This window comes from Ochotona princeps, chromosome X, assembly GCF_030435755.1.
Source record: "Ochotona princeps isolate mOchPri1 chromosome X, mOchPri1.hap1, whole genome shotgun sequence".
NCBI lineage: Eukaryota > Metazoa > Chordata > Mammalia > Lagomorpha > Ochotonidae > Ochotona > Ochotona princeps.
Genome location: NC_080865.1, coordinates 7,367,764 through 7,380,696, shown reverse-complemented (window position 1 = coordinate 7,380,696; position 12,933 = coordinate 7,367,764). Strand labels below are relative to the sequence as shown.

At 51.5% G+C, this 12,933-nt stretch overlaps 1 protein-coding gene across 1 annotated transcript; it reads left to right on the top strand.

The window, feature by feature from the left end:
- The first annotated feature begins 878 nt into the window (after positions 1-878).
- Positions 879-2,756, top strand: EZHIP (EZH inhibitory protein). The gene has a single exon (XM_058658727.1). It carries the CDS (start codon positions 879-881, stop codon positions 2,754-2,756), a length of 1,878 nt encoding a protein of 625 aa, XP_058514710.1.
- The last annotated feature ends 10,177 nt before the right edge of the window (positions 2,757-12,933 follow it).

The window sequence follows — 12,933 nt, the reverse complement described above, 5'->3', positions numbered from 1 at the left end:
AACCTGCGGAGCAGCGAGTCCGGAGCCAAGACCCTATAGGCCCGATGCTTTTTGTGCCATTGTGGTCCTGTGCCAGGCCATAGACTCTGAAGGCCCTGCATGGGGTCATCCCGAAGGCTGGGGGAGTTACTTCAGGCCGGTCACCGCTCGTATCACACCGCGCCCCACTGTCCTGACTAGAGCCCAGGAGGGGATTCTGGCCAGGGACATAGAGACCGTTAGCCGGTGCGGTATTCCTCTCAAGTGATCACAGAGATTGGGGCGACAAGCCGATTTGGGGGTGATGTGAACTCCGACATTTTGCCGCCAACATCTTGCCGACGACATTTTGCCGTCGACATCTTGCCGCGCCGCCGTTGTGGCGTCCTGGTTTCTGAAATAGGGCGCCGTTTTTGAAATACACTGTGCTACAGTCCCACCTTGGGGATACAGAAACTTAAGACTGTCGACAGGATTCGGGACGGATCCTTTGCTAGAACTGGAATACACTTGTTTAAACCTAGAAGTTAGAAAAGGGGCGCCGCCCTGCCCCCTCCAGCATCCCCACGAGCTTTATTCTCGCCACCCCTCCCCCACCCCGCCCCCGCCAAACGGCCTAGGGCTCCCGCCTCAGACGCGCGTGCAGCTGTGGGGGTTGGGGCGTTCGCGCGTGACGAGGTAACACGTGATGCCCTTCTGACCAATCAGAGACGAAGATTCAGCTGGCCACACCCGTCCTCGGGGCGAACGCGATTTTACTCGCACACCGCCACTGGAGCTTCCTCATTCGCGCTTGCCTGCGTTTGCGACCATTCGCTTCGGAACTCCCGCCTGCGACCTGCGCTCACGAACTCACACTCGAGCCACCCCACTCTGCCTCTCAGCCCGAGTCCGGCATCATGTCCACGCGGTCCCGCCTGGAGAAGGAGATGCGGCGGCAGCTGAGTGAGGTACCTGAGGGCCTGAACCGGGAAGCCGTCTTTGGCTCCGGGGATGCTTGCGGTCCCAGCAGGATCTATCCGCTGGCTCAAGCCACCGGGGCCGCCTCAGGTGATGGGTTGGCCGGTGCCCTGCTCGGTAACTCTGGTGATTCTCCCCTGGCAGCCGGTACCGCCTTTCCTAACGCGCAGGGAGGCCCTGGGCTGCCCATCATGGCCATGGTGCAGGCAAATGATTCAGACCTGCAGGGCAGCCCTCGGCTCAGCTCAGCTCCCCCAGGGAGCGGCGCGGTGGCGGTAGAGCTCGCCACGCAGGGCACCGAGCGGCTGGACGGCCAAGCGTCCTCGGCCCAGAGCCCGGAGAGCAAGCGGCGCAGGCAGCAGCCCTGCCTCCAGCCTCCATCTTCCAGCGGCAGCCTCCTCGCTGGAGCCCGCCGGGCAGGCCCTGCCTTCGCGGGGCAGGCCACGCCACCTCGCCCGGTGGCGGCGGGCAGCGGGCCGTCGTCGCCCGAGCTGCAGTTCGAGGGGCCTGGCGCGGGCTGCAGCACCCGAGGGCGTGCGTCTGCTCCGGGCCCCTCGTCGCCGCGGAGCCGCGCCTCCGCCCCGAGCCGGGGCACCCGCAGCCGCGCCTCCGCCGAGCCGGCTCCTGCGGTGAGAAGCCTCGCCCTGCAGGCGGCTCCGGCCGTCCGAGGCCGTGGCACCCAGGTGGGGCCAGCCCGCCGCAGCCGTGCCACGCAGACGGATCCTCTGCCGCTACGCCAGGTGCCCGAGGCGGGACCCAGCCGCCGCAGCCGCTCCGTGCCGCCCCGTCGCGCCCGCCGCAGCCGCTCCACGCAGACCGCTCCCGCCCGCCGCCGCCGCCGCAGCAGCCGTGCCGCCAGCCAGAGCCCCGCTGCCAGGAGCCGCGCCGCCCAGCCGGGCCCCGCTCGCCGTCGCCGTGCCAGCCGCAGCCCCGTGGCCCGAGGCCGCGGCAGGGGGAGGCCGACGCCCGCCCCGCGCGGCCGCCCCGCGCTGCAACAGCGCCCGCAGAGCCGCCGTCGACGCCCCGCGCCGTCGGGATCCCGCGCCCGCCGCTCCGTCTCGGCGCCCGGTCCTGCCCTGCCCCGCGCAGCCGCCCCGCGAGGCCGAGCCGGCTCGCCACTGCCGGTCCTGCGGCGCCGCCAGCCGCAGAGGCCGCCCAGTGGCAGCCCCCCGCCGCAGCAGCAGCAGCAGCAGTTCCAAGAGGCGGAGGCCCCCGACGGATCCCCCCCGGAACACCGAGCGGCCGAGAGCAGCGCCGAGAGCAGCGAGGTGGAGAGCAATCCGCCGCCACGCGTCTGGAAGGCTGTGCGCATGCGTGCCTCCTCGCCCTCGCCCCCGGGCAGGTGGTGTCCGCTTGCCATGCTGTTTGGGGAGTATAGCTCCTCTGCTTCCACCTGCTCTCACTCTTCGGACATGAGCCGTACATCCTCTGTCCCCACCCCACCCCCTGTCCATGACCCGGAACCCGAAGCTGATGCTCAGCCCCAGCCCCAGCCCCAGCCCCAGCCCCAGCCTGAACCCGACAACGACCCCATGCCAGCCTTGGCCTATTCTGATAGCAGCTCTCCTTCCCCTTCCCCTGGGTTTTTGGGTCTGGATGCCATCCGTACGCCGAGCCCCCATAGCCTTAGGTGCGCGCTAATGCCGGAAGCTGAGGAAGAGTCTGAGGAGGAGTCTGAGGATGAGGTTGATATTGAGCTCGATCCTGAGCTTGTGGCTGACCTTGATCCTGAGTTTGTGGCTGAGATTGATTCTGATTTTGCGGATGAGATAGAGATTGAGGCTGAAACCAGTTCGTCTTCAGATGAGGAGGAGTAGGTGTAGGGAAGCCTCCTGGCACGGCAGCTGCCACACTGCTCTGTGCTGCTGCCAGCTCGGGCAAGATCTACCAAATGAGCCAGCAGCCACCCCCCTGAGTCAAAGGTCTTCTCCCTAATTTTGAGTAAGAGTTTTAGCTGTTTTCCAACTCTGGGCAATAATTCTAAGCTGTGTAAGAAGTTGGGGCAATAATTGTGAAATTCTGTAAGGGTTTGGGGCAATAACTGAAGCTGTGTAAGAATTTTAGATGGGTAACAATTCGGCGATAATTGTGAAGCTGTGTAAGAATTTTAGTCATTTTCAACTTTGGGCAATAATTTTGAAGCTCTGTAAGAATTTTACTTGTTTCAACTGAGTAATAATTTGAAGTTGTAGAAGAATTTTAAGTGTTTTCAAACTCCCCATAGTTGTGAAGCTCCCCTCTCCCCCTACCTGCAGCGCTTAGCTTGCATTCCAAGTCCCCATGTTTCTCAAAGGGCTTGCCTTTGCCCTCGGTTGGGAGTTTCACGGTTCAAACTGCTTTTAGGTATGAACTAGGGTGTTTAGAAATAAAGTTTAGATACTGTTTTCATCAAAGCTGTCGTGTTTGTGTCTCTTTTTGCATTATGGTCTAAAAAATTCGATCCTGTTGTATTTGGGGGTACTAAAGCAAATTTTCAGCATACTTGCTGACAATACAGGGAAATGGGATTGAATAAAACTGGGAACGTCTCTTAACCCAAGATACCTGGAGAAAAGGAGGAGTGATGGGGATGCCTAAGAAAAGCTGTGTGATCCAGCATGGGTGAGTGGGAATGGGACGGGGAAGAGAAGCTAGGGTCACAAAGCAAGGACGAGGGGACCGGACCTGAGGGATGAAGTCTGCACTTGGGGGGTGGGGGAGGGGGACAGGAAGGAGAGGGAGTGGAGGCAGATTGGGATGTGTGCACGCGTGAGGGTTAAAAGTGTGTGTGCGGCCCAATTTAGAAATGGACAGGTACAGACCATGTTCAGGACAAGGTATTCACCTCGTTTTTGAAATAATGAGGTAAACGGTGCTGTGGTCCTGATTTTCCAAATTCTACATTTTCAGCATTGACCACTCAATTCAAGTGTGTGTCCCCCCAACATTTAGATAGATGATCGCTTTAGTACTTGGTCACTGTGACATTCTGGGAAGGCTCGCATTGATTTCCTAGCTCATGGATTTTCCATGTCCTGACCTAGCTGTTTGGAAATTTGGGAAGTCAACAGTGGGAGATAATCCTATGCATCCCACTGTTTCTCTTCATCTTTAAATAAATGTAAAATCTAGGGTGAGCATTTTGGAAATAAATTTTCATGAATTTATATTGGAAGTAAGGACACAAACCTTCCATAAATGTCATCAATGAGTTGTCAGACCATTGCTGCAGTTTGGGGACAGTTGCACAGTACAATTGCACTTCGGCCCTGGGTGACAGAATGGTGTCACTGGGGAGGGGGTCGTGCTATACAGCCCGCGTTACATTCCTGCCTGAAGCTCTGGACAGAGAAACCTGAGTTATATGTCGTTATTTTCAAAACATTACAATAATAGAGAATTAAAAAAAATCAATACATCGAACTTTATTCAGATGGAAATCAAATATCCATGAGAGCATTTAAATGCCTATCTTTACACTTAACTCAGTAAATACAAAAATTGGAATATTTATAAGGTTTATAACTATCTTTAAACAGTTCACTGGGAAGTTAAATATTTTCCAGGACTGCTGGTGTAACCCAGAAGGTTAAGCCACTGCGTAAAATGCCTGTATCCCATAAGAATAGCGAAGGAATTCCTGGCTATTCCACAGACCACCCAACTCCTTGCTTAGGCTCCAGTAAACGAAGAGGAAGGTGCCCTAGGGGCTGCGTTTGTGCAGCCATTTGAGAGGCAGTGATGGTGTTTCTCCCAGCTGCCGCCCCAGGCCAAGCCACTTGAGGAGGGAATCAGCAGGTTTCTGGGAATGTTTCAAATAAATAAAGCTTTTTATTTTAAAGTGGGGAAATAATTATAAACATATAAAATTCAGAATAGTTTTAAGATTGATTTATTTGTAAGGCAGGATTAGCGCAGAGACAGAAAGATGGTTCATGCATCATTTCACTCCCAAAGTGATCGCAATGGCCAGACCTGCGCTGATTTGAAGCCAGGAGCCTCTTCCGGGTCTTCTGCAGGGTCCCAAGGCTTTGGGCCGTCCTCCACTGCTTTCCCAGGCCACAAGCAGGGAGCTGGATGGCAAGTGGAGCAGCTGGGACACGAACCTGTGGCCATTTGGGATCCTGGAGCCGCAGGAATAGGCTTAACCTATTACGAGACAATACCGGTCCCCATCCCCCCATCCCCCCACCTCCCGCCACACACACACAGACGGACGCCATTTTATTTAATAACTGCTTGCCCATATGAATAGATTGCCATCAGCCGCTTGGACAGTCATATTGTCTGTAGATTTTTGTCAAACACATGTGGCAAGCCAACTGTGCTCTGCTTGTGCATATGCCAGATCGCACAGGCCGTTTTTCGTGACTCCTTGTAGCTTCTCATCTCTGTTTTGCAAAGGTGAAGGCACAGAGAAAGCCAAGGTTCCCTCACAGTACCGAAACGCTATCTGGATCACTTTCGACCATAATATCTAGTGGGGAGCCACTAATTTTTCCTTTGGTTTTGAAAGGTTTCACCGTCAGGATTTATACACGGGATGGTTATTTTCTGAACCAACTGGCTTAGGGGCCCCGCTCCTTCCTGCGCCTCGGCCCTTCCGGTGCCTCCGCCCTGCCCCGTGGCAGGTGGGGCTTAGAGAGACGCGCCAGGCCCCGGAAGGCCTGAAGACCGTGACGCGCAGCCGCAGAGCACACCTCTGAAAACCACGCCTGGTGGGCGGGAAGTCACAACGCACGTGGCCGGCCGGGCAGGCGGGCAGGGAAGTGGAGGGGGGTCAGGGAGGAGGGGCGTAGAGCAGCCCGGGAAGCTCCTCAAAGGCGGGAAGATCACGTCAGAGGCTCCGGGGAGGGTTGAGAGCGGCCACGGCTTGAGAGGTCGTACAGCAACCAGCACATTTGCAGTGCCCCTGCCCAAAATTGTAGACTTAGGTTCGAGTCCAGGCTCCGTCCCCAAACCTAGTTTGCGTGGAATGCACACTGCGTGAGGCAGCAGAACTTTCATCCCTGCCACCCTTATATGAGACCTGGATTAAACCTGTGGCACCTGGCTTTAGCCAGGTTTCAGAAATTTAGGAAGAGGCCAGCTCGTCAACATAGTCCGTGAAGCTGTGCCTTCAGTGCTGGCATCCAAAAAGGCGTCGGTTCTCCAGCTTGAGTCTCGGCTGCTGCATTTCCTTTCCAGCTCCCTGTTTATGGCTCAAGACCTTGGGACCCTGCACCGGTGTGGGAGGCCCCCGTGAAGCTCCTGGCGCTGCTTTCAGGTAGGCTCAGCTCCGTCGGTCACCTTGTTTGGGGAGCCTCGCCAGCTTTCCTTTCAGGCTCAGAAGCAGAGTAACTGAGACCCAAACACTGGCTCTCAGTAGAGTTCTAGAGAGGCAAGCTGAAGCTAAATTCCCCAGGAAACAATGCCATTCTCATATTTGCCTTGTAGTTTATTAATTGCTTAGTAAATTAATTAATATATTTCTGAAGTTTAGCTTTAACATGATTGGGATAACTGGACATTACAGACGTTTTGCAACTGAATTAGCAGAAGGGAACTGTCTCTGACCTTGTCTATCTCTCCCTCTCTCTCTATACGCCTTTAATTCAAATTTTGATTTAATAACCTGAATTGCCAGAATGATCATGTAGTTCAGGAGGTCAGATATTTCTTGAGATTCCCAGCCAGCAGTGCAGCCCCTAGGTATGAATCCAGTCTCCATCCCCAATTCCAGCTTCCTGCAGATGTACACGGCACTTGGGCCCTGCCACACACCTGGGAGGTCTGGTTAAGTTTCTGTCACCTGGCTGCAGCCTAGATTAGTGTCAGCTGTTTCAGAAATTTTGGAAAACGAGCAAAAGTCTAGCTCACTCTGTCTCTGCTGTTTGTCCCTTTCAAGGTTTTGTTTCATCTGGTTGAAAGGCAGAGTAAAGACACAAAGGGAGAAACAGAGAATAAGATCTTCTGTCTGCCAGCTCACCCCCAAAATGGCCACAAAACCTGGAGCTGGGACAGGCCAAAGCAAAGAGACCAGAATTCATTACTGGTTTACATTCTGGGTGGCCAGGTTCTGAGTAGTGGGACCGTTTTCCTATAGTTTCCTGGAAACATGTGTAGGGAGCTGGATCCAAAGTAAAGAGCCAAGATTTGAACTCAGAGTCACAAATGGCATGCTGGAATTATCTGCATAGGTCCATACCCTGTGCCACGGGCTGGGCCTCTAACAGCATTTTACATGAGTTTTCCATAATCCATGTTTTCAGACTTAAGCTTGAACATGATGGGAACAGCACTAGCTACTGCAGCCAGCTGGGAACTCAACGAGTAGATAGGAGGCATCCTTAGTTTCTGATTCTCTGATGTCTGCCCTTCACACGGACAATTGTGTTCTAAATTGTAAAGCTCTAGCTCTAGCATGAGCATTTTGTGCAGCAGTTCACGTATTCGAATGCCCATAGTCTGCATAGTGAAGCAGCCCAAGTTCCATTCCTTTGTTTTTTTTTCCGAAGGAGTTATTTGTTTTTACTGGACACAGATTTCCAAAGAGAGACAGAGTGAAAGATTTTCAATTTGCTGGTTCACTCCCCAAACAGTTGCAATGGCCAGAGCTGAACTGATCTGGGACCTGGGAGCTTCTTCCAGGTCTCCCACATGGATGCAGGGTCCCAAGGCTTTGAGCTATCCTCTACGGCTTTCCCAGGCCACAAGCAGGAAGCAGGATGGGAAGTGGAGCAGCCAGGACAAGAACTGGCCCCAAATGGGATGCCGCCACTTGGAGGTGGGTGATTAGCCAATTGAGCTATCACATTCTCCCCCACCCCCAGCAGATTCCATTCCAAAATCCACCTTCCTGCCAATACACACTGGGGTAGGCAGCAGGTGATGGTTCAAACACCTAAGATCCTTCCACGTATCCAGAAGGCCTGGATTCAGGTTCTGGCACCTGACTACGATCCGACTCAAATTTACATGTTTCTGCAATTTACGCAAGGACATAGCAGATGACAGACTTCTGCCTGAATGTCTGGTGGTCTTTTCCTTCTGTCTCTCTGTATTTTGTTTGTAATGTTTATTTTGCTTACTCGAGACACCGAGTGACAGAGCCAAAGGGAGAGAAGGAGAGACGAGAAAACCTTCTACCAACTACTTTACCTACAAATGACAGCAACAACCAGGAATGGGCCAGGATGAAGATAGTAACACAGCCAGCCATCCTGGTCTCCAATGTGGGCAGCAAGGGTCAAACTGCATGGGTTAATTTTAGCTTCCTTCCCAAGCACATTAGCAGCTATCTGAAGCTCAGTCAGCATGGGATTGAACACTGGGTCACAAAGAAGTGCTGGATCCACAAGCTGAACTTCAAAAGCCATGTGCCACAAAGAAATGGCTCAGGAGTTTATGGTTCATTTCTTTTCACATCTATTTCAAGCTTAAGCTTTGGGATTGACATTGTGGTTAAGCTATAGCCTGTAACATCAGCATCCCATGAGGTCTCCGGTTTAGGACCTGGATGTTCTGCTTCTCATCCAGCTCCCTGCTAATGTGCAAGGAAATCAGAGGAGTGCAACCCATGCGATTGGGCCTCTGCACTCAAGTGCAAGACCTAAGAGAAGCTCCTAGCATCTAGCTTGAGGTTGGCCCAGTTCTGGCTCTTGTGGACAAATGGGGAATAAACCCATGGATGGAAGATTTATCTTTTTCTGTCTTTATTTTTCTCTGTCCCTCCCTATCTCTGTAATTTGGAATTTAAAATAAGCAAAGTAATTTTTTGCCAAAAAACCTTCAAACTTTAGCATGATAGAGACAGCAGTGAATATTGCTGGTATTTGAGAATAGTAGAAGCACATACAATTAGCTGTTTTGGTTTAAATCGGTTATCCTTGAAATAAACTAAGGTATTTTATATGAACTTTGTACCATTCTATTTATTTATTTTGTTTTAAAAATATTTATTTTTATTCGAAAGCATTACAGAGAGAGAGAGAGAGAGAGAGAGAGAGAGAATCTTCCACCCACTGGTTTACTCTCCAAATGGTGGCATCAGCCAGGATCCAGGAGCTTCTTTCTGGTCTCCCACATGAGTGCAGGTGCCCAATCACTTAGGCCACCCTTTGGAAGTAGAGAGACTGAGACTAGAAACAGAGGTAATATGGGATGCTAGTGCCACAGACAGAGGCCTAGACGGCTGCGCCACGGCACTGCCCCTGTTTCACACTTGAACACAGTACCATCAATTTGTGCAGAAATTCACCAGCAGTCTCTCCACTTGGGCAGGTAATTATTTCATTGATTTATTAATGAATTACTATTGATCTGGAAGCTAAGCTTAGCTTCAGTCTGACAGGAACAGGAAAGTGTTGGTATTTGGGCACTGACACAGCAGGTGGAAGATCTCTTCTCTCTTCTTGGCTTCCCCAGTGTATGTGGGGGTGCGCATTTGCTGTGTCAAGTCAGATATTTCCTGGGAAAGCCCCTGTTTCCAACTGCAGAGCTTGAGGTGGGGTCCAGGCTCTATGGCAATTCCAGCTTGCTGTAGGATACACTCTGCAGGAGGTGACAGGTGATGCTCGAAACATTTGGGATCCTGACACTGAAGCAGGAGGCCTAGATTCAGCCCCAGACTCTGGGTTTTAATTTGGTGCAGCAATAATAGTGTCAAAAATGTGGGGAGGGAAACAGCTGGGGGGAGATGCTCTGTGATGGTCTGTCTTCTACTCCGAAATGTTTCTTTGATAGATTTGAAAGGCAGACTGACAGGCAGAAAGACGGAGATCGAGAGAGCACTGAATGGTTCATTCTCTGGATCATTCCAGTCTTGACCACAAAGGTTGGGGTTGGTCAGCATGAAAGCCAGGAGGCCACAACTCCATTGTGGTCCTTCCCCGCCCCTGGGAGTAATGAGCCCAAGTACTGTGCTGTCTTCCACTGCCTGCCCAGGCACATAAACAGCAAACTTAATGTGAAACCAAGCAACTAGGAATGGAAACCTGCCTCCAAGCTACATATGCCAGGATTGGAGATTTAGCACCCTGTGAGCCCATTCACAGCCCTTTCCATCACTTAATCATGTAACGTATTTTCCTATTACTTATTCGTAACATGTGATTTCCACTGAAACTTTTATGTGCCGGGGAAAGGCAATGCACTTTGCCTGCATCTTGTTCTGGAATGGCACTTAGAAGATACATATTTCCGTCTTTTTCTCTGCCTGCCTTTCAAATAAACTTCTAGGTGTTTTATTATTTTTTTGTTTAACATTAGTTATTTTATTTTCAGGTTTCTTCATTTGTTGAAAGATGTAAATATGGAGAGACAAGGGGCAACGTGAGAGAGAAGCAGAGAGGTCATCTCTGCAGGAGCACTCCCTAGATGGTTGCAATTGCCTGGGCTAGGACAGAGCAAGCCAGGAGTCTGCAGCTGGATCTAGCTCCCCCACAAGGGTCTCTGGGACCCCAGGGCCCAGTCCACCTTCCGCTGCTTTCCCAAGCATAGGATTTGGGAGCTGGATGACAAGCGGAGCAGCCAACACATAACTGTGCTCATTCTGAGTTGTGCCTATCCATGGTGCCGGCTGATGCTTCACCCACCTGCCACAACTGTGGACCCCCAGAAGTACAACTGACAAATGTGCAGCTGGAGGGTGGGCATTTTGGTCCAGAGGGTGTCTTGTTTCTTGTGAGGCCCACAGCCCACAAGGGAGTGCCTGGCATCCAGTCCAGGCTCTGTCCAATCCTGGCTTACTGTCCAGAAACATGTGGGGAACACCAGGTGACAGCAAGTAGAACTGCTTCCCTGCCACCTGTGTGGGAGACCTGGATTCAGTTCTTGGGGCCTGGCTTCCTCTTTGTCCAGAAGCATCTATTTCTGAAAACTGGGGAGACAAAGAGCCGATGGGAGGTTTCTGTCACCATCTGTCTCTCTGCTTTTAACTTACTTTGTTGAAATTTTCTTTGAATGGCAGAGGAACACAGAAGCAGAGACAGAGACTGCCCATCCGCTGTTTGACACTGCAAACAGGCTGGTCGGTGGCTGGGTCGGGGTTAGCAGGAGGCCGAGAGACAGGAGCTGTCCTGTCACATTTGTGCCTAGGCCTGTTTACCCAGGCCGCCTTCCTCTGCCTTCCCAGGCCTGTTGGCAGGGAGCTGGATCCAGCCTGGAACAGCGTGGACTCCAATGCTGGCCCACATATGGATCACCAGTATTGCATGCTGCCTCATCACCTTCTACAGTATTTTATTGGGCCATCTCTCTACTTTTACAGGTAACTGATTCATTATTTTTTGTTAATTACTGTAGATCTGAAAGTTTAGCTTTACTGTGACAGGAGCAGCAGTGGGAAGTGGGGGCATTTGACCACCAACACAACTGATGGAAGATCTCTTTTCTCTCTCTGTTACTCAGTGCCTGCCCATAGTGCTGGCTGATACTTCACCCACCTTGCCACATCTCCATCCCCCAGAAGTACAACTGACAAATGTGCAGCTGGCAGATGGGCATTTGGTCCAGAGGGTCTGCTGTTTCCTGTGAGGCTCACACCCCATGTAGGGGTGCCTGGCTTCTGGTCCAGTCTCTGTCTAATCCTGGCTTCTCACCCAGAAACATGATGGGGTACATCAGGTGATGGCAAGTGGAACTGGCTCCCTAGCACCATGTGGGAGACCTGGATGCAGTTCCTGGCACCTGGCTTCATCTTTGTCCAGAAACAACTACTTCTGAAAATGGGGGAGACAAAAAACAGATGAGAGGTTTTTGTCTGCCCATCTGTCAACATCTGACTCCTTCTTTGCCTTTTATTTATTTTGTTAGAGGTATTTTCTTTTTTTCAAGGTGGGGTGATTCAGAGAGAAGCAGAGACAGAAAGAGAGAGATCTTCCATCTGCTGATTCATACATCAACCGTCCTCAGAGGCTGGCTCAGGGGTGCCTGTAGGTGTCAGGCACCCAAGGGCTTGGATCATCTCCCCCTACCATCTCAGGCACATTAGCAGTGAGCTGAATCAGAACCAGTACAGCTCAGGAATCCAATCCTGGATCAGATATGGACCGCTGGACTTGAATGCTGCATTATTGCATTCGCCCGATATTCACCACCAGTGGCTCTGCTTTTGCAGGTAACTAATCATTATTTTTATAAGTTAATTGCTGTAGATCTGAAAGTTTCACTTTACTATGACAGGAACAATAGCAGGTAGTTGGGGCATTTGAGTACCCATACAGCTGATAGAAGATCTCTTTTCTCTGTTCCTTGCTCATGCAGTGCACCTGTTGCTGTCTGTGTGTTGGCCCCTCAATACAGAACATTGTGTTCCTTGAAGGTCAGTTTGTGGGATGTGCATTTGTTGTATCAGGTCGCATGTTTCCTGAGAAGCCCATGTTTGACGCTGCAGAGTCTTAGATGGGGTCCAGGCTCCATGGGCAGTTCCAGCTGGATGACAGCTGGAGTAGTTCGGCAGTGGAAACTGCTCATATGAGATGCGTGTTCATTGGTTTCTGAAATTTGGGGCGAGGAAGAGCACTTGGTAGTTTTCTGTTTGCATGTCTGTCACCCTTTGTCCCTCTGCCTTTTATTTGTTGTGTTGAGATTTTCATTTTTCAGGTTCAGCATTCTGGCATTGTAAGTTAAAACTGCTGCCTTTGATACCAGCATTCCATATGGGCACTGATTGGAGTCCTGGATAGTCTACTTGAATTCTAGTTTCTTGCTAATGCACCTGGGAAAGTCATGGGCTGATATTCCTAGTCCTTGAGCACCTGCACCCATTTGAAAGACCTGGAAGAAGCTCCTGGCTCCCTGACTTTGGTCTGTGTCAGCCTTGGCTTTTGGAACCATTGCAGAGTGAGCCAATGGAGGGAAGACTCTTCTCTGTCTCTCCCTCTATGTCTCTCTGTAACCTTGCCTTTCAAATAAGTAATGTTAATTTAAAAAAAAGAAAATATATTTTCTTTCACTGAAAAGCAGAGTGATAGAGAAGCAGAGAAGGTCAGGAGGCCTCCCATCCTCCTATTCACACTGCAAAGGGACTCACAT

Excerpts from the sequence above, each read along its gene's own strand:
- EZHIP (XM_058658727.1), top strand. The coding sequence starts at position 879 with ATGTCCACGCGGTCCCGCCTGGAGAAGGAGATGCGGCGGCAGCTGAGT.